The sequence below is a fragment of the Oryctolagus cuniculus genome, chromosome 1 (genome assembly GCF_051225735.1).
Source record: "Oryctolagus cuniculus isolate XC-2025 breed Fujian yellow rabbit chromosome 1, ASM5122573v1, whole genome shotgun sequence".
NCBI classification, from domain to species: Eukaryota; Metazoa; Chordata; class Mammalia; order Lagomorpha; family Leporidae; genus Oryctolagus; species Oryctolagus cuniculus.
This window is the reverse complement of record NC_142867.1, coordinates 1,531,618-1,555,462: the sequence shown is the minus strand read 5'-3', so window position 1 is coordinate 1,555,462 and position 23,845 is coordinate 1,531,618. Positions and strand designations below refer to the sequence as shown.

At 68.3% G+C, this 23,845-nt stretch overlaps 3 protein-coding genes across 68 annotated transcripts in view; 2 read left to right on the top strand and 1 right to left on the bottom strand.

Moving 5' to 3' along the window:
• The window catches only part of LSP1 (lymphocyte specific protein 1), a 30,070-nt gene extending 25,740 nt beyond the window's left edge, over nt 1-4,330 (top strand). For 23 of the 24 annotated variants that reach the window (XM_089310726.1, XM_089310673.1, XM_070059315.2 and 20 more), the window contains 4 exons: nt 44-178; nt 454-531; nt 657-759; nt 3,917-4,330. In XM_089310726.1, coding sequence (XP_089166852.1) covers nt 44-178; nt 454-531; nt 657-746 — 303 coding nt within the window. In that variant the 3' untranslated portion in view covers nt 747-759; nt 3,917-4,330. The remainder of the gene's footprint in view (nt 1-43; nt 179-453; nt 532-656; nt 760-3,916) is intronic. The other variant, XM_089309967.1, reaches the window with a different exon arrangement.
• On the bottom strand, nt 1,161-6,395 carry PRR33 (proline rich 33). Of its 3 annotated transcripts, XM_089309869.1 has the most exons (3): nt 6,290-6,374; nt 5,755-5,850; nt 1,161-3,170 (listed from the first exon to the last, which is right to left on the bottom strand). In XM_089309869.1, the coding sequence occupies exons 2-3, from the start codon at nt 5,772-5,774 to the stop codon at nt 1,871-1,873; spliced, it is 1,320 nt and encodes a 439-aa protein (XP_089165995.1). In that variant the 5' UTR covers nt 5,775-5,850; nt 6,290-6,374; the 3' UTR covers nt 1,161-1,870. The 3 variants fall into 3 exon arrangements, with proteins under 3 accessions (XP_089165995.1, XP_069915764.2, XP_089165966.1); XM_070059663.2 differs by lacking the exon at nt 5,755-5,850 and having other exon boundaries at nt 6,290-6,395; XM_089309840.1 differs by lacking the exon at nt 5,755-5,850 and having other exon boundaries at nt 1,161-3,165; nt 6,290-6,367.
• On the top strand, nt 4,478-22,039 carry TNNT3 (troponin T3, fast skeletal type). Of its 41 annotated transcripts, none has more exons than XM_089300717.1 (18): nt 4,478-4,650; nt 9,831-9,869; nt 10,012-10,025; nt 10,423-10,440; nt 11,467-11,484; nt 11,584-11,613; nt 12,385-12,405; nt 12,626-12,640; nt 13,961-13,996; nt 14,341-14,359; nt 16,282-16,327; nt 18,492-18,608; nt 18,687-18,764; nt 18,986-19,099; nt 19,201-19,310; nt 19,409-19,499; nt 20,784-20,824; nt 21,799-22,039. In XM_089300717.1, the coding sequence occupies exons 2-18, from the start codon at nt 9,853-9,855 to the stop codon at nt 21,851-21,853; spliced, it is 840 nt and encodes a 279-aa protein (XP_089156843.1). In that variant the 5' UTR covers nt 4,478-4,650; nt 9,831-9,852; the 3' UTR covers nt 21,854-22,039. The 41 variants fall into 41 exon arrangements, 36 of the variants coding, with proteins under 36 accessions (XP_089156843.1, XP_089156741.1, XP_089156700.1 ...); XR_016211245.1 differs by lacking the exon at nt 4,478-4,650 and adding an exon at nt 7,874-7,928 and having other exon boundaries at nt 9,828-9,869; nt 20,195-20,824; XM_089300615.1 differs by lacking the exon at nt 4,478-4,650 and adding an exon at nt 7,874-7,928.
• Nucleotides 22,040-23,845: the final 1,806 nt, after the last annotated feature.

Here is a 23,845-nt window from a genome sequence, read left to right as displayed (position 1 = left end):
CGGTGGCCTGCCACCAAAGCCACCCAGCCCTGTCTTCCTGCAGACTGCTGGCCGGACCCCCAGGCTAGCCCGTCAGACCTCCATAGAGCTGCCCAGCATGGCCGTGGCCAGCACCAAGAGTCGCTGGGAGACAGGCGAGGTGCAGGCTCAGTCTGCAGCCAAGGCCACCTCCTGCAAGGTAGGGCCCCTGCCAGGGCAGGGCTGGGCCCGGGGGGACAGAGTGGGCTCGAGCTACAAGGCGCGCCCGTGCTACCGCAAGTGTGGGGCCGTCAGGGACGAGGTGAGGGTGGGCAGAGCGCTGGCCAGCTGGAGGGGCTGGCCTGGCCCTTCTCGTCGGCGTGGAGGGGGCCGGGCGGCAGCAGCTGAGTGGCCACAGGTAGCGCCTCTTCCCCTGGGGTCTCCCGCACAGCCCAGCGCCCAGCGCCCCATGACGGCCCTGTCCTTTGCACCCAGGACATTGTGGCTGGAGACATGAGCAAGAGGAGTTTCTGGGAGCAGAAGGAAGGCTCCAAGACCTCGTCTACACTGAAGGTGGGGTCTGAATGCAGCTGGGTGGGGGCGCGGGGGGCTGCCCTGTGTCACCGGGAGGGCCTCCTGGGGGCAGCGGCACCTTCCGCCGGCCACTCTCACCTTCGCTCTCGGCCCCTCCCCGGCAGAGCACCCCGTCTGGGAAGAGGTACAAGTTCGTGGCGACTGGGCACGGAAAGTACGAGAAGGTGCTGGTGGACGAGGGCGCAGCCCCTTAGGCCGCCGTCCCCGGTGAGTGCAGGGCCGGGGGAGTGGCGGGGTGCACGGGCCCACTCCACCGGGTGAGGGGCTGCACAGGGAGCCCGGAGGCCCACAGCCCGACCCCCTCGCCTCACCCCACACGGGAACCCGCATCCATCTCGGCAGGGCCAGCCAGGGCCCCACACAGGGACACCCACAGCTCCCTGGGGCGTCCTCCCAGTCAGCCGGGCACCTTAGGGGAGTGGGGGCAGGCACGGAGCCCCCGGAACTTGGCATCCCCACCAAGATCGCAGGGACCCAGAGTCTCCAAAGGGACAGGACCCGGTCTCGGAGTCTCCCGCCCCAGCTTGGGCCCCTCCCCGGCTCAGGGCCGCGTGGGGCTCCGCACGTCCCCAGCCCCAGCCCTTGGTGAAGACAGGAAGTGGCGGCCCTGTAGGTCAGCTGTGTTTATTAGTGCCAGGGCCCCAGACCCACAGCCCCCGCTTCCTTCCCCTGCCCGCGGCTGACAGCGTCGCAAAGCTGGGAGTGTTGCACACTGGGGGCTGCTCCCCCAGGCCCTGCTGTGCTCCCAGCCCTGGCGCTGAGCACGCGGCCCATCCCTGGCCGAGGCACGTCTGGTCGCCTGCGCCCGCTCCCCTCAGTGGACCCCCACTATGCCCCTCGGCCTGCAGCCCCCGATGCGCCGGAGCTGGGTCTCTAGGATCAGCCTGCCCACCACTTCCTCCTCATAGCCCTGCTCACGCCCACCCAGGCCTGGGGTCTCCGTGCTGCACACCCTGGCCCTGGGATGGGGGGAATCTGACTCCCCACCGCCTGCCAGGCAGCCATGCTGTGGCCACAGGCAACAGCACCAGGGCCTGAGTCCTACCCTCCAAGGAACAGGAGGCCGGTCCCCTAGCTCTGCAGGGCAGCAGAGGCTCGAGCTGACCCTGCCCTCTGCCCCCAGGAGACCCCTCCCCAAGATGGCCCCATCAGCCCCCCACAGACCCTCCGCGCAGACCCCGCTCTGTCCTTGCAGCCACCTCCTCCTCCAGCCACCATCCTCCTCCTCTCCACCTGTACCCTCCTCCCCGACCACCACCTCCCCCTGCAGTGCCCCTCTGTCCACGCCTGGTCCTGGGCCCTGGCGGCCATCGCCCCCTCACGGGAGCTTCCAGCCGGTAGCCGTCCGGTTGAAGTTCATGGGTTGCCGGGGCAGCCCCGGGATGGTGTGGAGTGAGGGAGGGGGCCGGGCCGCCTCCCGCAGCTTCCGGGCATCGAATCTAGGCCTGCACAGGAAGGGCAGGCGGGAGAGGCCAGACAGGGGCCGCTGCCCGCCCTCGGGCCCCCCGGGGTGGCTGCGGGACTCGGCCACGGACATGCGGTACAGCACCGCGTCCCACATCCGGGAGGCCCGGGAGGCTGGGGGCCGAGGGCCGGCTGGGGCGGGCGCCTCCTGCTGCGGGGGTCCCAGGCTGGGCTCCGGCTTGGGCTCCGGAAACCGGGGCTCCTCCGTCTCTTCCATCAGCTGCTTCTTCAGGCGCGTCCACCCGCTGACCTGGGGCTTGGGTGCAATCCTGGGGACAGGGCTCGGTTGGGGGCTCGGTTGGGGGCCCGGAGGGGGCGAGACCCGGGGGGGCGTGGACACCCGTCCCGCTTCTGGGGCAGGGCCAGCCCCTGGGGCATCCTGGGTGTTCACAGCCTCGGGGGCCATAGCCGGGCTGCAGGGTGAGCGGTAGGTGGGGGCTATGGGCACCACAACCCTGGTGCCACCTTCTCTGGGCACTGTGGCCTGGAAGCTGGACGGCGGCCTTGCTACAGGTGGCTCCTCGGGCTGGGGACTGGCTGCTGGGACTCCCGTGGGCAGCGGACGGATGTGAGCCACTGGAATCAGTGGCGGGGGCTTGAGAGGGCTTGTGTCTTGGTCCCTGCCGTTGGGGCCCCCTCCTGGGGCCATCCTGGGGGGCTCAGGGGTCCCGGTGTGCAGGTTCGGGGACAGCCGCAGGTGCACATGTGTGACATGGGTTCCTCCCGCGGTGGGGGCCGGCACAGAGGCAAAGCCGATGGGGGTGCGGGCGGGTTCTCGGGTGGGGGCAGCCGGAGTTGCATGCGCGCTGCGGCGGAAGGAGAACGCGGGCCTGTGCGGGGGTGAGGCGGAGTGCGGGACCACGGGCGTGTGCGGGGAGCGGGGCGCGGCGGGGACCGGGGCTGCGGTCTCCGGCGGGTCGTGGCTGGCCTCGCTCACGGGGGACAGCGAGGCGCGGAAGGCCAAGGGCGCGGCGGGCGGCCCTGGCGCCGCGGTCCTTCGGCGGGCCGCCCTGCGCAGCAGTTTCTGGAGCCGGACATTATCCTTGCCGGGCTTGGGTAGCAGGGGCGGCGGGGGTCCGGGTGGCCCCTGGGCGCCGGCGCCGCCCGCCTCCAGGGACACCGACGTGGCCGAGATGAACATGGCGCAGCCTGGACTGGGAGGGATAGAGGGGTCTGGTCAGGGGTGGACCCGAGCCCAGGTGGGAGGCCTGAGCCTGGCTGGCTGCCGGGGGCCGTGGCCGCGGGCAGGAAGAGCCGGCCGCCCGCAGACACGTGAGGGGCGCCGCGCAGTCTCGGGGCCGACCGCAGGCGCGCCTGTCCGAGGGAGCCAGCGGCCAGGGCCGGCGGCCAGGGGGCCTCCGCGGCGGTGCCCGGGCCGGAAGGTGGGAGCCGTTTTTCGCTGAGCTCTGCTGAACGGGACCCCCCCACAGCCCTTCTGGCCGGGGTGGTCCTGGCCAAGCCGCCTGCGTTTCTGGGCGCCACGTGTTTGCAAGGACATTGACAAATGGCGTTGGGGCCGAGCCCGGGGGGTTTGGCTTGGAGAGGAGGGAGGCCCCCCGGCTGCCGCAGAGCAAGCTGTGTGCTGGGGGAAGGGCCCGGAGGAGGCCTCCCTGGGCTGCCTTCCAGCGGGCCTGGCCCCGGGGGTCGGCCAGGCTGGCAGGCAGCAGGGGGCAAGTGGAGGGCAGCCTCCCCCACCCACCGCAGGGCCCCAGACCCGGCCCAGGGAGCAGATCTCCGAGGTGGCGGCTGAGGCTGGGGGCCTGCTCCCGACAGGGGGAAGAGGGTGAGCCAGAGAGGCCAGGGGCGTGCAGGGGGAGCAGGGGCTGGGCCCGGCGGCCGGCAGGGCTGGGGCCCGTCCTCAGCCCGGCCTCACGGGCCTGCACCCCCGCCTGTGTTTCAGGTACCCTGGACTGCAGGTACAGGCGGCTGTGCCCTCCCCCGCCCTAGCTCAGACGGCGCCTCCTGTTGCCAACGCGGCACAGCCTTGGCCCTCCAACTCGCCTTTTGCTCCCAGGCCTACCCCAGCCTCGCTGCTCTCGCTCTGTGTGACCCAGCAGCCCTGCCTCTCACAGCCCAGGGCTGAAACAGAGACCCCTGAGCCCTGGCTAAAGGGCCCGCCACCCACCAAGAGGCAAGAGCTCCCAGGGAAGGTGGACGCCGACTCGGACCCCGGGGCACCCGCGAGGTGACCCCCAGATCGACAGCCACAACACCTGCACCAGGTGCTCAGGCCGCCACGTCCCTCCCTCCCCCCTCCCCGCTGCAGCCCCCGCCTGCCTGTGTCCTGCATAATAAAACAACCCCTGTATCCCCATGCGCTGGCTCCGCCCACACTCACTGCTCCAGGAGGGGGGGGGGAGCGGCCAGGCCACCCCGCCCCCGCCCAGCGCCCGGTGGCCTGAGGTCCAGGCCCTCTGTCCCGTCCTGTGGCCTCCTGCAGGATCTCAGGCGTGCTCGCCTCAGTCAGGCGCACACGCGGCTGGGGCCTGGCCTCCCGCTGTCATGGCGCAGCCTCCCAGCACCTGAGGCCGCGTGCTCCTGGGAGCTACACCCTGGTTTGTGCCCCCTGACGGCAAGAGCCACCGTGGGGTCAGCCTCCATCCCAGCACTGCGGACCTAGCCAGTGCAGCGTTGGTGGGTGGATGGGTGGATGCCTGGGTAAATTATGGATGGGTACGTGGATGGGTGGACGGATGAACAGGCAGATGGATGGACGGGTGTGTGTGTGTGTGTGTGTGTGTGTGGATGGGTGGATGGGCGTGCAGATGAGTGGGTGTGTGTGTGTGTGGATGGGTGGGTGGGTGGATGGACAGGTGAGAGATGAAGACGTGTGGACAGTTGGGTGATGGAGGCAGAGGGCAAGAAGGAAAGAAGAGGAAGGAGGTGGAGGACGTGGGAAGGGACGTGGTGCGTGGGGGTGGGAGGCGGGGCTGCTGCCCCTGCTTCCTGCTCGGCGGGGCCCTGGCGTCTGATGGTCTGTGCCACTCAGCTGCTCGCTAGAGGCCTCAGTCACACTCTGCTGCGCAAGCGTGGACAGCGCAGGACGGCCACACCCCAGGGCCACGGTCACGCGTGTGGGGAGCTGGCACGGCCCCCAGAGCCACGGCCATGCGTGTGGGGAGCTGGCACGGCCCCCAGGGCCACGGCCATGCGTGTGGGGAGCTGGCACAGCCCCCAGAGCCACGGCCACACATGTGGGGAGCTGGCACAGCCCCCAGAGCCACGGTTACAGGTGCGGGGAGCTGGCATGGCCCCCAGAGTCACGGCCGCACATGTGGGGAGCTGGCACAGCCCCCAGAGCCATGGCCATGCGTGTGGGGAGCTGGCATGGCCCCCAGAGCCACGGCCACATGTGTGGGGAGCTGGCATGGCTTTCTGCCACACCCCTCTGCTGACAGAGCATCCAGGCCATGGTCTGCCCAGCTGGGGGCTCCCCCACAAGGCTCCTTGTCTTCCTGGCCAACCCGGGTGGCGTGGTGGCCAAGGACAAGAGGCAGAGCAGCCACAGGCCACGGCCGGTGCCAGACACTGAGCGCGGGTGGTCCCACTGCCGCTGGGCCGGGTCTGCCCCTCCTGACCGTGGCCCGGCCGTGGCCCAGCTCGGGTTCTGGGTGCGGTACCCACCCTGTGGCCGCAGGGATGTCCACTCCTGCTTCCCAGAGGCTCCCCAGGCCCAGGGGCTCGCGGGTCCTCTGCCCACGCAGCACCTACAATGTCTGCAGACAAAAATCAACGAACCTGCAAGACCCAGGGGGCATGCGGGCATGGGGGCAGCGGCCTCGTGGCTGGGGTGGCTCAGTCCACAGTGCTGCGTCAGCGGCTCCTATCCTGGGCCTGGCAGGGCACAAACCGGGGGGGAGGGGTGGGCAGGCTGGGCCCGCTCAGACACTTGGGTCAGCTCGGGGCACCCAGGCAAGACTTGGGGTCCTGTGGGCTCTGGCGCCCCCAGCCACGTGCCCTGGGGGCAGGAACCCACAGCGAGGGACACCCTGGGGGCCACCCTTGCACTCAGGCCATTCACCCTCCTACTGCCACCTCCCTGCCTCCTGAGCGCAGCTCTGGGTCCACCTCCAGAAGTGTCCTCAGCCCCGACCCTGCCGTGGGGCCAGGCCCAACGCAGCCCAGCTCCAGGCGGAAGGCAGTCCCCAGCCCAGCCAGCTGGGCCACCCCGTCCCTGGCCTGCACTTCAGACAGTCTCCAGTCACCTCTCTGCCCCCGCGGGGAGGTCCCCGCCCTGCCCCCTCCGGGTCAGGTGGGACCGGGGTGAGGTTACCTGTCGAAGGCCTGTCGTGGCCGGTCCCGTGGTGCCCGCTCTATACCGTCCTGCTGCACCTCAGGCCCCGTGCCCCGAGGGAGAGGTCGCCCAGACCCAAAATAAAACCTGCCCGTCCCTCTGACCTCACAGGACGGCACCTGCCAAGGCCGAGGCCCATTGAGCGGGCAGCTACCCTCCCCTGCTGGCCAAGCAGGGTCACTGCAGGGCCCCTGGTGCCCCCAAGGGCGGGCACGCCCCAAAGACCTCCCTGAGTCCCCAGTGCCTGCCCCGACACGGGCACCTGGCCATGCGCTGAAGGTCCTGGTGGCTGAGCCTGGGGAGTGACCTGGGGGTGCTGTTGGCTCCCCAGGACTAGGAGCCACTCAGGGCCTTGGTGCAGTGGCTCCACAGAGGACCCTGGGGGGCAGAGAGCCAGTCCAAGGTGACCAGGGGCGCGGGTCACCCACCCTCGGCCATCTGAGGATGAGGGCTGGTGCAGGGGGCCCAGGGCACCAACCTCGGGAGACTTTGCAGAGGGGCGAGGTGGACCCACCTGCCCCAGCCCCGGCTTATCTCTAGCACGGGGGGTTCAGGTGAGGCCCCGCAGAGCCTCCCACGGGGCCTCAAGGAATCTGGGGCCATCCCTCATCCCTCATCCAACACAGGGCCCTCGCCTGCCTCCTGGGCCTCACCAGCCACAGGCACTGGCCCTGCGGACCCCGACGTGAGTCCTGGATTGGGCAGCTCTCCCAACCCCATGGCTGTGCCCACCTGCAGACCCTGGGAGGGCTCCGCTCCCGCCACTCAGGGCCTCGATTTCCCCGACCTGGGAGCCTGGATGGAGAACAGCCCAGGCTCGGCTGGCACCAGGGAACGTCTGTCCACCCTGAGCGTCCCCCTGCTCTGCGCCTACCAAGGTCTAGATCCCCACACCGGGCGCCCCCAGGCAGACAGCAGAGGCTTGGCCCTGGCCTTGCAGCGGCAGCGGGGGGAGGGGGGCAGCGGCCGTGGGGAGCACTGCAGAGCCCGCTGCCTGGCACCCCTCCTGCCTGCTGCCCTGCGCCCACCCACGCAGCAGCCCAGCCTCGAAGCAGGGCTCCGACACCACAGGGCTGAGGACGCAGGGTCCTCTGTCCCCAGGGGTCCCCGGGACACAAAGCTGCTCCTTTGACGGAGAGGCGGGGGCCCTGGATGTGATGGAGCCCCCACTGGGCAGACCCTTCTCCGGGTAAAATGTCCACTCCCGTGGGACACCTCTCAGGGAGGGGGGCCCTGCTCTGGGGGTCCCCAGGGTGACCTGACCCAAGGAGAGCCCTGGGCTCTGTCCCCTGGGCCACCCAGCACCCTCCTCCGCCCCCCCCACCCCCGCCCCGTCCATCAAGACCAAGTCGGCTGCTGGAGGTAAAAATAGAAGCTGACACTTCGGGGGGGGGGGACCTTGCCACCTCCTCCAGGCCTCCTCCATCCTTTCCTATACTTGGTAAGGGGCCTGCATGGCACAGCCCCTGCCCCTGCCCACGCCCGGCTAACCCGCCGCTGGCCAATGGGCTGATGGGGAAGATCAGGTGTCCCTATAACATGAGGGCCGGAGGCCCAGGCAGTGCCTGCAGCCCGTCCCACCGACAGGGAGCTCAGACCTTCTCAGATCAACCCGTAGGTGGGTACCGGCGACAGCCGCCCGCCAGGCAGGGGCAGACGGGGCCTCCTGCAGGGGCCAGGCCACCTGGCACTCGGGGGGCACTCTGGGGCTCGGGGTTGGCAAAGGGAGGCCTGAGCCTGAGGGGCTGGCCCCACACCTGTCGCTCTCTGCGCCAGACGGCGGTGGGAGGGAGGCCGGCTGGGGCCGAGGTTTCCTGAGGAGGCCCAGGGTGAGGGTTACCTGGAGGCCACAGCCAGGGGCAGCAGGGAGTGGGAGAGGCGGAGCACCCGCGAAGGGAGCTGCCCGGCGCCCCATGGCCTCCCCAGGGGCGCTCCCAGGAGCCGACAGGGAGTGCGCATAGCTCTGGCCCCTGCGTGGCCCTGGCCTCCAACACTGCCGTTCTCACCTCCACCTCGCCGTGCCCCAGCGGTGGAGGTCAGGGTGCAAGTGGCCAGGCTGCCAGCCGGACAGAGGGAGGAAGGGTGCTGGGCTCCTGTCCCACCTGGCCCGTGGCTGGGGGGAGCAGGTGTTCAGCAGGAACCCCGCCCACCCCTCCTACCCTGCTGAGGTCAGCGCCTGGGCACCCTCGCCCACCGGAGGCTGGGGGGAGGTGACTTTGATGGGGTGGGGAGACGGCCGAGGGGCGTGGCCATGTCCCACAGCAGGTGAGTGGCAGGAGGAAGAATGGTTTCTGGGCCCAAGGAGCCAGACCTCGCCCTCCAACCCCACCCTGCAGGCAGAGCCGAAGCTGGACTCCCGCCCAAATGCCAGTGCAGGGAACAGCACCCCGGGGTGGGCAGGAGCCTCGATTTCCCTGCTTGGAAAGTGGACTTTGGCACTCTCCCGCTGCGAGGGCCTCTGGGGGCACCTTGCAGGGCCGGAGTGGGGAGGGCTGGGGGCGGGGCACCACCCCACCGTCTTGGGTTTCGGGTGGAGGCATCTTGCTATTTCTGGACATCTCAGCTGCTGCTGGCGCCTTATAAATAACCCAGCCCTGGCACCCTCCGGGGGCCGACAGGTGCTACCCCCCCACAGGCCCTGCAGCCCCTCACTACCCCCCCAGAGGGGCCCCTGGATGAGTCAACATGGCAGCAGCCAGTGGGGGGACTGGGCGGGATGCAGGGAAGAGCGGGCTGTAGCCTCTACGTGGCCTGGTCGTCCTGGGGGCTTGGAGGGCAGCTCCCACCTGAGACCACGCTGGGGGTGGGGGGAGTTATAGAGCCCAGGTTTGCCTGTGGGCTGTGAGATGCTGTGACGGAGCTCATCTGGCCAAACCCCGGCCGACACGGTGCAGGCGTGTGGGGCAGCCGGCTGGTCCCGGGGGCCAGCGGACCCCGCACCAGCGCCCCCAGATGGGGGACGCCTGCCTGCCCCCACCGGGGGCTTCCTGTAGATGGTGACAAATACAAGAGCATCTGTAGGGCCTGGGAGAGCTGGGGCTCCGCCCACCCGGTCCCCAGGGGCACACATGGGCCTCCCCCAAGGGCTCTGGGCTGGGAGCAGCACAGAGCTCGGGCTTCAGCCTCCAGGTGTGGTGGAGAAGGGGACAAGAGAACAGAGCCACGGCCACGCCCTGTGGCTTTGGAAGAGTGGCCCACTGGAGAGAGGCCCCCAAGAAGCAGGTGTCAGCTTCCATCAGGGCACCCCCAGCACCCCCAGCAGCAGGACAGGCCCTGGATGGAGCCACCCCCTCTGGCTCCTCCTGGAGCTCCCGGGCCCCCCGCTGCAGGCCGGGGACCAGAATGTGGGGTGCAGAGGGCTGGGAGCGGCCTGATGAGGCCTCCCCGAGAGCACGGGGTGGACCTGCCCAGGCAGAGTGGACCTGCACCCCTGCCCGCTGCAGCCCCCTCCAGGGCCTCCCCTCCACCTCCAGGGGAGCAGCTCTAAGCCTCCACCCCGTGGGCCCTGTCTCCACAGCAGCAGCCGGCAGCCAGCAGCCACCATGTCTGACGAGGAAGTGTGAGTACCCCCAGCCAGTGTCCCTCCCCTCCGGCCTCAGCCTCTGCAGAGACCCGAGGACCAGCGTCCCCGGCAAGCTGCCTTACCCAGCCTCTCTCTCTCTCTCTCTCTCTCTCTCTCTCTCTCTCTCTCTCTCCTGCAGTGAACACGTTGAGGGTGAGTGTGTCCACTACTCCCTCTCTCTAGAGCTGCACCCTTGGGGAGGGCTTGGTTGTGGACAGCACTTGCCCCCTGGGGACCCCTAGCCTGGCCACGTTTCCAAAAGTGGGCTCCGGGCTCCCCTCCCACAACACACCCCCTTCCACCTGCTCGCCCTGCAAACGCGTGGACGCCGGCGTGGCAGAAGAGACAGAGGGTCAGCTCCACCTCCTGGCTTCATCCCCCTCCACCACCGCTGGCCAGCCGACCCCTCCCCACTTCCTCCTGCAGCCCGAGGGCCCCGGCAGCCATCCCTGGCCTGTCCAGGGATGGAACTTGCTGGTCCTTGGTCCTCCTCCCGTGGGGGCCGGCCCCGGCTAACATGGCCCCTCTCTTTTGTTCCACCCCAATACAGAGCAGTATGAAGAGGAAGGTAACCCCGGCAGCCGCAGGCCCCTCCCCCTCCCCTCCTAGCGGAGCCCCTCCCTGCCCGCTCCTCCTCGGGCTGGGCCATTAGCCGCCGCCTTCCTCACCATTAACCCTTCACCAATGATCATCATCAATCGTTAACGGGATTAACGATTAATGATGCAATCATGAGATTAACGATTCACGACTCGATCGTTAATTAAGTCTCCAGCGCCGTTAACCTCCCCTCTTCCCTGGGCTGCAATGCACGCATCGTTGTGTGTCCATGGTGTGTGCGGGGGGCTGGGACTTGGTCACTAAGATTCTCACTCATTAACACCACGGGCTTGGGCGGGAGGGTCTCTCTCCCTCCCTGTCCCCCTGCCCCTCTGTCTCTGTGTCTCTGTCTCTATGTCCCTGTCCCACCGCTGCCCGGTGCTGTGACCTGGGCTGGAAGCTGAGACCCTCCCGGCCTGCGGCTCAGTCGTGCCCGGGAGCTCTCCCAGCCCGGGCACCCACTTAAGCCCAGAGCGCCCGTGCCTGTACCAGGCAGGGCCGTCCTCCATGGAGTACTGGGTGCTATGTTGTGAAAAGATTTTGAAAACACTTGGCTGCCCTAACAGCGTGAGCAAAGCACTTTTTTTCTTCCAAAAAGGTAGACAGCAGCAGGTGTCCTCCGAGGCCCCCTGGGGCCGGCCACGGCTCTCCGGGCCCCAGGAGGCTGAGCCGCCCCAGGCGGGCCCCCGAGCCCTGGGCCAGGGCCACAATGCAGCCGTCTGCAGCGGGCGCCTCAGCCAGAGCCTCTGGGTGCCCCCACCTCCGTCGGGGTGGGGGGAGGCCAGGCCCCCACAGGGACACTCGGGTCCCACACCCCAGGCCGCGTCGGGGACCCTCTGGTGGGAGTCCCTGCGGGCCCTCCTGCTCGGGCCGGGGGCCCCTCGGGCTCCCTCTCCAGGAGGCAGGCTCTCAGCCCCCTCCCTAACACCTGTCCTTGTCGCCTCTCTCTCTCTCTCTCCACCTCCTCCTGCTGCCGGGCTTCCCCCCTGCTCAGAAGAGGCCCAGGAGGAAGGTAAGTGGGGCCCAGCCCGGCCCGGCCCTGAGCCCACCTCCCCCCACAGCAGCCGCCTCCTCTAACCTCTCCTCTCTCCTCCCGCCCTGCACGCCCCAGCTCCCAGCCCTGCAGAAGTCCATGAGCCAGGTACGAGACACAGGACTTCTGGTCCCCATGTGGGGCCCGGGGCCTGGCTGGAGCCTCGCGGGGTGGGGGCAGGGGGACAGCGAGGCCCAGCCAGCCAAGGGGCCCCCACATGTGGCCCCACGTAACCCACTAACCGCAGCCGATGCTTCACCAGAAAGGGCGTGGGACCCCCGGGCCCGGCCACTCCCTGGGGCCATCATCTGCCCAGGCTGCAGTGGGGAGACCATGGGCCGGGTGTGGGCTGAGCCCTCCATCCCAGGGTCCCCACGGTGGTGGCCGAACCCTTGGCCAGCCCGGGGCCCCAGGCCAGGTGCCACCCTCACTGTGGACTGCTTGGGGTGTAGACAGGAGGATGGACAGAGCTGCCCTCTGCCCCAGGGGCTCCCAGCTCCTCCGAGGCTGAGCAAAGGAAGGGGGTGTGCGTCCAGAGGGGCGGCAGGGCGTAGGGAGCCGCCGAGGCAGCCCTGCACGGCCCATGGTGCGGCGGGGCTGGGGAAGGCGGGAGCCGGCACCCCGGCACCCCGGCCCTGGTTACCCCGAGGCAGGGAGAGGAACTCAAGTCTCTGTGGACCTCAGGCCTTGGGGATGTGGTGGCTGGGACGGCGGGGGGCGGGGACACCCAGGCTGGTTCTGACCGGTTTCTGCTCGCTTCCTGCACACCTCCCACCCCTCCTGGGCTGGAGGGGCACCTGGTTGTTTCCATTAACCTCGGATCCCTCTCCTTTGACCTCTGACCCGCGGTTTGGCCTCTTGTTCCACGGCCCTCCTTAGCCCCCGAAGTTCATGTACCAGGTATGTGACGCGCCTCCCCCGCCACGTGGCACGCATGGCCACGGGGGCGCGTGCAGGAGCCGGGCAAGAAGGAACAAGGGCCGCGTAACCTACTCACAGCCTGGCTCTGCTCGGACCCCGCCCCTCCGCCCTCCCCCCCTTCCCTCCCCCACTCTCCCCACTCGGCCTGCTCACTCCTGGTTCTCTCTCTCTCTCTGCCCTCCATGGTGCTGCTCCACAGAGGAAGTCCACGAAGGTAGGCCCCCCCACTGCATGCACCTGTTCCCCCTCCCCCTGTGAAGCCTCTGGACTGGACACAGAGTGGGACGGTGCAGCCTGGAGCAATGGCCCAGGGCGCCTGGCTGGCACGGGCAGGCTCTGTGCCCCTGGCAGGGAGCAGTCGGAGCCGGGAGCAGCAGGGCCCCTCCTGGGCAGCAGCAGGGAGGCGGAAGGAGCAGGACGGGCAGTGCTGAGGCCAGGGTATCCGTTGGGACCCTCGGGGTCTGCCAGGGTGGGGGTGGGGAGGAGCAGAGGGGGCGAAGAGGGCAGGTGGCCTCCACCTGGCTCCGGACCAGACCAGAGGAGGGGAGCAGAGCGGGTGAGGCCGCAGGGCAGTGCAGGGCCGGGGGGGAGAGGCAGCAGGTCAGGCTGAGGCCGGGGCGGGACGCTGGGGACCCGGCGTGGCCGAGGGCATGCGTGCAAACGCCCAGTGCTTCAGGCCCTGCATCTCTCCTGCCAGACACACCCAGGCGGGCATGGGGGGGCCCCAGGGCGGGGGCTGCTGGGCAGAGGGAAGGCAGAGTCCAGTCAGGGGCCCTGGTACAGGGCTATTAGCCCCCTGTGGGCACAGCCACAGCCCCCGAGGCAGCAAGGGTCCTCCCCACTGGGCCTGAGTTCCCCCCGAGGGTGAGAGCATTGTGTGTGCGTGGACAGTGGCCAGCCACAGCCCCCAGCTGTGCCCGGGCCGGGCCGGGCCAGGCCGGGACCTCCCCAGGGAACCCAGGGCATGGATGGCCCTGTCCAAGGAAGCGGCACCCGTGGACAGCGGCAGGGTCAGCCCAGGCAGTGTGCAGGCCTGGAGGAGCTGTGGAGCCGTGGTCCACAGAGGCCTGGCCCGGCCTCCTCAGAGCTAGAGGGGAGAGAAAGCCGAGGCCGTGCATGGAGCTGGCCTGGGCTTGGGGGAGAGAGGCTGTCTAGGCGTGGCCTCGGGGCTGCCCCCGGATGGAAGGACCTTGAAGGCAGGGGTCAGGGTCTTAGGCATGGTCCAGGGCGGAGGCTGGGCCCCGTGTTGCAGGAGGTGGAGGTGGTCTCGGACTCGCTGGGGCACTGCCAGCCAGGGCCCTGGGACCCCGCCATTCACGGCCAGGCCATCCCGAGCGGGGGTCCTCATTGGCACCCAGCTGCGCCCACCCTGTCCCCAGACAGAAGTCGCCAGCCCGGGCCAGGGGCGCTCCTGGGGCCAGGCCTGGGCGCGGGGCAGGGGAGGGGGGCGCCCGCTGCTCTGCTCGCGTGGCCGGACGCTGCCCGCAGCCGCGGCTTTTCTCTCGCACGTGCGCTTGTGCCTCGCGCCACGAAGACGCCCTCGAGGACATGCGGGAGGAGGAGGAGGAAGGTGAGAGCCCGCTGTCCCCGTCGCGGCCGGCCGGCTCTGCCCCCTGCTCTGCGGCCTGGCCTCGCCGCTTCGCCCGCGTGCGCCTTGGCCCCCCCGCCCCCTTCCCTCGTCTTTCCTGTGTTCCTTGCCCCTCTGTGTCTCCACCCCAAGCCCCTCTCCTGTGACCCTGGAGTGAGACAAGACCCTCTTGTTTCTCGAGGCCCCGGAGGGAAAGGGTGGGCTCAGCTGAAGAGGCAGGCGGCCCCGCGGGTGGGAACCCAGTAGGCCCCCACCTGCAGCCCCCCGCCCGTCTCTCACCTGCTCTCTCTCTCCCCCTCCCCATGCCGCATCGTTGGGGTCTCCAGAAGAGAAGCCAAGACCCAAGTGAGTACCAGCGTGGCCCAGGGCTGGGGTGCGAGGGGAGAAGCCCAGGGGTACAGGACGGGTGATGCTGAGGTGGCCCAGAACACTGACTGGGGAGGCCCAGGGCAAGCCAGGAGGGCTTCCTGCGAGAGGAGGCTACAGCCAAAGCGAGGAGGGGTCCAGCAGGGTGGGTGTCAGCGGGAGGAAGGAAGAGGCGGGAGCAGAGGAGAGGTCGGAGGTGTTGCCTCTCTGGACCCCACTCCGTGAGCCCCAGTACTGGTGGTAGGGGTGGGGGTCTCCCAGGCAGGGCTCTGAGTGTGCAAGTGAACATGGAAGGAGCTGCCTGGGTGGGGTGGGGGCTCTCGGGGGGGCCCCTGAGCCCCTTCTCGGGGGTCTCTCAGAGATGGATTTTGGAACGCAGCTTCCCCTGGTGCCGGTTGTGGGAAGGACCTGGGGGCCCCGGCTGGTGCGCCCCAGGGGCTCCTGGGAGAGCGGCCGCCGCGTTTGCACTTTACAGAACGTGGGGCCGGCTCCCAAGATATTTTCTCATTTTAGAAAAATTGTTTGTGTTTTCATTATGAAAATAAAACACCTCATTAAGGGAAATTTGGAAAATACGTGAAAATCAAACGAAGAAAAAAACGTTAAAAAGCTCGCCTGTGCGTCTGCGCCCAGGGCCGGCCGCCGTGGCGGCGGGGGACATGAAGAAGGCCTCCTTTCTCCCGGCTCTTTTTCCATGCGTCGGGCTTGGAAAACAGACTTCAACCCTGTGTGTTTTTCAAACACCATGCTGTGTATATGACCTCGAGATCTGCTTTTTTAAAACTTAGCACTATTCATAAGTATTTTTCCATGTTTTCACATAGTCTCCTTAAATATTTTGAATGGCCACATAATATTCCATCAATTGGACAAACCGGCATTTTGCTAACCTCTCCCGGGCTTGCCCTAATATTTTACGATCATAAATAACGCCAAGGGCAAGGTCTCTTCCCTCTTGAGGGCTGTTGCCTTAGGCTGCGTTCCCAGAACTGGAATTACCCGGGCAGAGCGCGCGGCCGGCCTGGGGGCGCGGGGCCCCCACCGCTGGGCTGCCTTCCCCACGGCTGGCTGGGCTGCCGTGCCACCCCCTGCCCTCCAGGGCCACAGGCGCGCCCGCCCTGATGGCCGCCGGCCCCGCAGTCCTGCCTCGGCTTTGTCCGTGGGCCGAGCCCCTCGCTCTCGCCCTGCTCTCTTACTCCTCGGTTTGCACGCGGGCACCAAGTCTTCCCGGGGTTTGGGGAAAGCGCTTTTCCTGGCCTGGGCCGCTGGTTTTTTTTTTTCCTCGGACGCGCGATGCTTCCGCAAGCATCCGTTTCTCATTTGCGTGCCGGCATCTGGTCTCCCTCCCTCCCAGGGACCTCCTGTGCTGCCCCGTTTGACCCACGCTGCACCCCGCTCTCTGCCTCGGCTTCTTTTTAAGGAACTCTCGCTGTCGCTCACTCCTGGCTCCATCTGGAATGGATTGGGGTGGGGGCTTGCTTCCTCTTCAAAGCACTTTCCTCCTAGCCACCTCCCCGCCCTCCTCTGGGCCCCCAGAAAAAAAGGCTGGGGAGAGGCTGCCGACGGCTCCGCAGAGCAGTGTGCGTTTCTCGGGCACGGGGCCAGTGCCGCCCCGGCCCGGGAGGCCTCCTTGGTCCACCTGGCCGCTGGTGTTGGGGAAGAAACCGGGGGTGCCCGCCTGGACGGGCCCAGGGTGAGGCGGGCCCGGCAATGGCCAGGTCCCCAGGAAAGTAAAACGGCTGAGATCCTCCCGAGGGGCCAGGCTCTCGGGACGCAGGGCTATCCATCTGCTAAGGGCGAGGTTCAGGCCAAGCGTGAGGGTGCTGGCGCCAGCCTGGGTCTGGGGCAGGCCGGGGCAGGCCAACCTGCTCACCAGCACCCCCACCTCCTCTCTCCTGCAGACTCACTGCTCCTAAGATCCCGGAAGGAGAGAAAGTAGACTTCGATGTAAGTTTGCACCCAGATCGATGTGCTGGCCACCCGCAGGCCCCACCCCCAGGCTCCAGGCACGGCCTCAGGAGGCCTCCCCCTCTTAGGAAGGCAGAGCTGGGTGGTCCCGGCTCCAGGCAGCTCTGCCATAATTCATTCCCGGATCAGAGGAAACTCTCCTAAGAATAGACAGCCCCTTCCTTCTCCTCCATCCATCATCCACCCACGATCCAGCCATTAACCCACCCATCCCTCCATCCTCCATCCACCCGCCCACAACCCACCCATCATCGATGCATCCCTCCCTCCACCCACCCACCCATCCCTCCACCCACCCACTCATCCCTCCCTCCACCCACCCACCCATCCCTCCCTCCACCCACCCACCCATCCCTCCCTCCACCCACCCACCCACCCATCCATCCCTCCACCCACTCATCCCTCCCTCCACCCACCCATCCATCCCTCCACCCACTCATCCCTCCCTCCACCCACACACCCATCCCTCCACCCACTCATCCATCCCTCCACCTACTCATCCATCCATCCCTCCACCCATCCATCCCTCCACCCACCCACCCATCTCTCCACCCACTCATCCATCCCTCCCTCCACCCACCCATCTCTCCACCCATCCATCCCTCCACCCACCCACCCATCCCTCCACCCACCCATCCATCCCTCCCTCCACCCACCCATCTCTCCACCCACCCACCCATCCCTCCACCCACTCATCCATCCCTCCCTCCACCCACCCATCTCTCCACCCATCCATCCCTCCCTCCACCCATCCACCCATCCCTCCACCCACCCACCCATCCCTCCACCCACTCATCCATCCCTCCCTCCACCCACTCATCCCTCCACCCATCCATCCATCCATCCCTCCACCCACTCATCCATCCCTCCACCCACCCACCCATCCCTCCACCCACTCATCCATCCCTCCACCCACTCATCCATCCCTCCCTCCACCTACTCATCCATCCATCCCTCCACCCATCCTTCCCTCCACCCATCCATCCCTCCACCCACCCACCCACTCATCCCTCCACCCACCCATCCATCCCTCCACCCACCCATCCCTCCACCCACTCATCCATCCCTCCCTCCACCCACTCATCCCTCCACCCACCCATCCATCCCTCCACCCACCCATCCCTCCACCCACTCATCCCTCCCTCCACCCACCCACCCATCCCTCCACCCACTCATCCATCCCTCCCTCCACCCACTCATCCCTCCACCCACCCATCCATCCCTCCATCCATCCACCCATCCCTCCCTCCACCCACTCATCCGTCCCTCCCTCCACCCACCCACCCATCCATCCCTCCACTCATCCATCCTTCCACCCACCCATCCATACATCCATCCATCCACTCATCCATCTATCGATTCTTTTACAGTCCACAATCCACCCACCCATGTACTCATCCACAGTCCAGCCACATATCCACCCATCCACTCATCCAGCCACCTCATCCATCCCTCCATCTGCCCATGCCTTCATTCACAACCCATCCACTCGTCCACCTGTCCATCCGTCCACCCGTCCACCTGTCCATCCGTCCACCTGTCCATCCGTCTACCCGTCCACCTGTCCACCTGTCCATCCATCCACCTGTCCATCCATCCACCCATCCACCCGTCCACCTGTCCACCTGTCCATCCGTCCACCTGTCCACTTGTCCACCCGTCCATCCGTCCACCTGTCCATCCGTCCACCTGTCCACTCGTCCACCCGTCCATCCGTCCACCCATCCGCTTGTCCACCTGTCCATATGTCCACCCGTCCCCCTGTCCATCCGTCCACCCGTCCACCTGTCCATCCATCCACCCGTCCACCCATCCACCTGTCCACTCGTCCACCTGTCCACCCGTCCACCTGTCCATCTGTCCACCTGTCCATCCGTCCGCCCACCTCCGCCCTTCCACCTCTGCTGACACACCCATGTGCCCTCTCCAGTCTGCCTTCCGCCAGGTCCGTGTGGGGCCTCTGGGGGGACAATGAGGCCAGGGATGCTGCTGACCTCATGGCTGCACAGGGCCCGGCTCACCCTGAGTGGCTGGGAGGGCAGCAGCGGGGGCCGAAGTCCCCCTGCCAGTCTTAGTTTGCAGGCGGCTGCAGGGCCGGGGCCTCTCCGTGGGTGGATGGCGGGCTGACCACTCCCGCCCACAGGACATCCAGAAGAAGCGGCAGAACAAGGACCTCATGGAGCTGCAGGCGCTCATCGACAGCCACTTCGAGGCCCGCAAGAAGGAGGAGGAGGAGCTGGTGGCCCTCAAGGAGAGGATCGTGAGTGGCAGCCCCCAGCCCTGGCGCTGCGGGGGGGGGGGGGGCGGTGGGGCCCGGCTGACCCCCGTGTGGCCTCAGGAGAAGCGCCGGGCCGAGAGAGCGGAGCAGCAGAGGATCCGGGCCGAGAAGGAGCGGGAGCGGCAGAACAGACTGGCGGTGAGGCGGCCCCTGGGCCCCAGCCCAGGACGGGGCTCCCCTGCTTCCGCCAGCCCCCAGGAAGGGCGCCCCCGCCTTCCGCCCAGGCCCTGCTCGGGGCCTCTGGCTAAGGGTCCCCGCCTTGCAGTCCCCTCCACCCCCCCCCCCGAGCCTCCTTCCAGAAAGTTCTAAACCCAGGCAGGTGCAGCCCTGAGGGTCTTGGGGCGCGGGGGTCTCCACAGGAGGAGAAGGCCCGGAGGGAGGAGGAGGACGCTAAGAGGAGGGCCGAGGAGGACCTGAAGAAGAAGAAGGCGCTGTCCTCCATGGGCGCCAACTACAGCAGCTACCTGGCCAAGGTGAGCCGGGTGCTCAGGTCCGGGGGCAGCGCCCTCAGGCCTCACTGGTGCCGCCGGCCCCCCCTGAGACCCGGCCCCGCTGCGGCCCTGTCCCCTCCCAGGCCGACCAGAAGAGAGGCAAGAAGCAGACGGCCCGAGAGATGAAGAAGAAGATCCTGGCCGAGAGGCGCAAGCCGCTAAACATCGACCACCTGAGCGACGAGAAGCTGAGGTGCGCGCCCGCGCCGGCCTCCCCTGCCCCGGCTGCCCCCGCCGCCCCCGCCGCCCCCGCCGCCCGGCCAGCCCAACGCCCCTCTCCCTCCTCCCCAGGGACAAGGCCAAGGAGCTCTGGGACACCCTGTACCAGCTCGAGACCGACAAGTTCGAGTTCGGGGAGAAGCTGAAACGCCAGAAATACGACGTGAGTCCAGGCCCCTCTGGCCCTGGGCTGCTCCAGCCCCGTCCCCCCCCCGCCAGCCGGGGCCACCGCCCCGTCACCCTCCGGATCCGCCCCTGCGCGGGGCACCTGGGCCTGGGAAGGCCTGGTCAGCTGTTCCCAGCCGCCCAACGCCCACCCCCGCCCGCTGCCGCCAGTTCCTGGGTCCTGGGGGCGGGGAAGGGACGCGAGGGTGCGGGCCTGGCAGAGCCATCCCGGGATGCACTTCCTGAAGCCACCAAGGGCCAGGCGGGTGACACCCACCCACACCTGCGGCTGGGAAAAGCCTGCAGGGCTGCAAGGCAGGTGCAGCCTTGGCGACCCCCGCACGTGGCCACTGGCGCTGCCTGGGTGGGACGGGGGTCTCCTCACTCACAGGGCAGGTGCTCGGCCTCTTTAAGCAGGGAGTCTCCCGGGAGCCCCTGGTCGGGGCCGCCCAGTGGCTGCCGGCTGTGGCCCCTGGTCTGTGCCCCAGGTTCGTCACCTGAGCACTTGCAGGAGGGCCACACCCCCGCAGCTGTGCCCTGGCAGGGCTGCACCGCCCACCCTCCAGGCCCTCCACGGGGCAGGCCCAGCGTCCCCTCTGCGTCAGGGACCCCTGCCCCCAGATGCACTCCCAGGGCCCCTGCTGTCCCTGAGCACGGAGGGGCCCAGCCCCGTAACCGTCTTGGTCTTTGTAGATCATGAATGTCCGGGCCAGGGTGGAGATGCTGGCCAAGTTGTAAGTAGCCAGGCCCGCGCTGGGCCGGCTCGCGGTGTGCACTGCATGGCAAAATCTCAGGTCACCAAGGACGCTGGCGGCGGGGGCCGCAGCCCGCCGGGCCCTTGTCCCCCCCCCCCCACTCTATGCCCAGGGGTCCCTTCTGCCTGCCACGCTGGCCCCCGAGGCCCGATGCCCTTGGCGGCAGCCAGCGAGGCAGCAGGAGGGAGCCCTGGGACGAGGGGCAGGGGAGCCCCCTCCCTGGGGTGGCCCTGATTTAGCGGCCAGCAGGGGGTCCGGGCTGGAAGGAGGGGCCCACCCCAGGCCCCTGCCCCGCGTCCAGGCTGCAAGGTAAGGGCTGGCTCCTGAGCGGCTGTGTGGGAGCGGGGCCAGTGCAGACCAGCATCAGTCGGAGCCTCGAGCCCCCGTGCGAGGAGCCAGGAGTCCGAGAGGGAGCGGCCGGCCCTCGGGCCAGCACAAGAGGCTGCGTGGCCGCCGTGAGGACCCCGCGGGCTCCCGGGCGCACGCCAGGCCTGGCCCAGCCACAGTGAGTCCTGTGTCCTTTGCAGATCACCAACCTTAGGAGCCGCATCGACCAGGCCCAGAAGCAGTGAGTAGCCTGGCCCACCCCTGGCTTGCCCACGGGGCTGGCCGCCGCCTGCCCACCCGCGGCCCGGCCATTTGGGGCCCAGGAGAGGGCCAGTGCGGCCGGCCCTCAGCAGGGCGGTAACAAAGACTAACCACCCCTCCATCACCACCCCGTGCCCTGGGGCCAGCAGTCTCCTTCCTCACCTGTACGCAGGAGGGCCCAGGCTGGGGCGTCAGGACGAGGGGGCGGGACAGTGGTCCTGTGACAAGGGCCGGAGCCCCCCCCCCAGCAGGTCCACCCCACGGCTGTGCCAGCCACCAATGTCCCGTGGGCCGTCTCCGCCCCAGGAGCTCCGTAGCTCCAGGGCTACTTGGGGGTGCTGTGTTCTAGGGGTTCTCTCTCCATTGCCACTCCCAGGGACCAGCTCCCTGGTCACGGTGTCCCCACAGCCCCGCCCTGCCCCAGGTCCCTGCTGTGCAGGTCAGGGGTTGGAACAGGTCCCTTGGAGAGTTGTGTGTGTGTGTGTGTGTGTGTGCATGCGTGCATGCGTGTGCAAGAGCATGCGTGGAAAAGCTTGGCCTCGGCTGCCCGGAGGCCTTGCTGAGCCCCTGTCCGTGTCCAGGGCTAACGCTCCCCTCGCAGCCACCGCCTGGTTCTCGGGCCTGAGCCGCAGACCCGAGCAGGCCAGTGTGGCGGGGAAGGCAGTGGCCGCGGCAAGACAGGGCAGGGAGGGGCCCCAGCTCGCTGCGCCGGCCCTCGCTCCTAACCACACTAACCATCCAGGTGCGCGCCCGCCAGCCCAGGCGCAGGTGAGTCCACGCAGCTTGCACAGGAGCCAGCTGTGTGCCAAGGAAGTCGGGCGCCGGGCCGGGCCCTCGCCGGGAGCACAGCCGGAGGGGCCCAGGCTGTTAGGGCAGAGGGTCTGTGGGGCTGGGGCTGGGGCCAGGGCTCGGCCCGACCCCGGCTCTCAAGAACGACTCGCTTCCCACTTACAGCAGCAAGAAGGCTGGCACCACGGCCAAGGGCAAGGTCGGCGGGCGCTGGAAGTGAAGCGGCCGCTGAGACCCTCCGGCGGCAGAGACCCTCGCCCCTTCGCACTCCCAGGCCCACGCCCTGGCTCCTGCTGGGGCTCCGTGGTGATCCTGAGGGTTTAGGGGCCACCTCTGTGCCCCCCTACGTCTCTGTCCCTGCTGTCCCCACCCCCTGGGATCTGCAAATAAAGCTGAGACCCCTTCCGCCCGCCGTGTGCTCTGTTGCAAGGGGGCCAGGGCGAGACGGGCGAGGGGGCTAGGGGCCACCTCAGTGCAGCATCAGGAGACAGCCCGGGACAGGCCGGGGCGCGTCCACCTGCCAGGCTGCGTACGTGCACACTGGGCCTTGACGCCCTGCCCGGGGCTCTGCAGGGAGGGGTGAGGGAGACGCCCTGAGACAGGTGGGGCCCTGGGCCAGGACGCAGGCATCATGAGACGCAGTTCTGAAGGGCTCCGCTGCCCCTAGGGCCAAGGGCCTGACCTGACCGGGCAGACGCGCGGGGAATGCGAGTCACAGAACAACCCGCAGGCACTGACGGCTCTGGGGAGGAGACCCCGCTCCCCAGGCCAGGGGCCGAGGGGCCGAGGGGCCGAGGTCCCTGCGCCAGCGGTGCCCGCCCCTGTGCACCCCGACGCACACAGCAGTGCCGTCCCCAGGCGTGGACCCCGCTGAGGGGATGGCAACCCCGGCCCTGAAGAAGGCAGAAAGGGGAGGGAGGGGGTCGGGAATGGAGAGTGAGGAAACACAGGAGGAAAGGCCAGGGCGGCGGGTGGGGTTCTGGCCGGACTGCCCCAGCAGGATTCCTGCTGAGAACAGGCCTGGGTGACCAGATGTCCCCCGGGCGCTGGGGGAGGCCGAGGCCCCTAATCAGATGCTCACCGGGAGGCCTGACCGAAACCTGGCCTCACAGGGCATCTGGGTCAGCAGAATCAGAAATTCCAGAGGGGCCAAGCGGACGCACAGGCCCAGTGCGAGTGGTCAGCAAGGGCGGGAAGGACCTGGAGGGGAAGCGAAAGTTTACAAGAAGTCAGATGAGCAAAGCAGAAAGGGCGGTGGGGCGAGGAAGGACGTCCTCTCCGGGCACCAGCGAGCGGGCGGGGGCGTCCGGCCAGCGCCGTCTGTGGCCGCGCACACGGCCCTGGACGGAGGAAGGTGGGGGGCTGAGGTCGCGGGAGTGCGCACCTGCCCGCTGCTCACGCAGTTTAAAGGGTGGCTTGAAAGTGGTGCACGTGACCGCCTTCCCCGGTGACCCCCTTCAGAGGAACCCGCACCCTGGGCCGCCCGGGAGGCGCCCTGAGCAGGGCAGCGGAGTGTGGGAGCCGCAGCCAGGCATGGAGAAACCTTGCCTGGCAAATCCAGACCCCAGGGGCCCCGACTCCACAATGGCCGCAACCTGGCAGCCAAAACTAGAGCAAAGGCGGCACTTGTTCTGGATTGCAACACTGGGTGACCTTGACCACTCACTGCAAGCAGGCATGAGCCTCCACCGTGCGTCCAAACCACGGGGCAGGGGCCGGCGCTGGGGCGCAGCGAGTAAAGCCGTGGCCTGCAGCGCCAGCACCCCACACGGGTGCAGGTTCCAGTCCCGGCTGCTCCACTTCTAATCCAGCTCCCTGCTCTCGCCTGGGAAAGCAGTGGAGGGACGGCCCAGGTCCTTGGGCCCCTGCACCCGCGTGGGAGACCAGGAAGAAGCTCCTGGCTCCTGGCTTTGGCCTGGCCCAGCTCCGGCTGCTGGGGCCCTTTGGGGAGTGAACCAGCGGATGGAAAACCTCTCTGTCTCTCTTTGTAACTCTACCTTTCAACTAAATAAATCTTTGAAAACAAAAACCAAGCACGGGACGTCCCAAGACATTAGGGGGCAGTGGTGCCGCAGGAGCCCACGGCTCAGCTGGAGCCTGGCCATCCCTGGTCAGCAACGCAGAGGGCCACCCATCAGCCCGGCGGCTCCCCTGCTGCGGGCAGATCACTGTTGGTGACTGTGACAACATCAGGGAAACTCCAGACACCCCA

Excerpts from the sequence above, each read along its gene's own strand:
- PRR33 (XM_089309869.1), bottom strand. The coding sequence starts at position 5,774 with ATGCCCCCTGGGTCTTGCAG. Across the intron at positions 3,171-5,754 it reads ATGCCCCCTGGGTCTTGCAG|TCCAGGCTGCGCCATGTTCA; the intron begins GTTCGTTGATTT and ends TATCCCTCCCAG.
- TNNT3 (XM_089300717.1), top strand. Across the intron at positions 19,100-19,200 it reads ACAGCAGCTACCTGGCCAAG|GCCGACCAGAAGAGAGGCAA; the intron begins GTGAGCCGGGTG and ends GTCCCCTCCCAG. Across the intron at positions 19,311-19,408 it reads CTGAGCGACGAGAAGCTGAG|GGACAAGGCCAAGGAGCTCT; the intron begins GTGCGCGCCCGC and ends CCTCCTCCCCAG.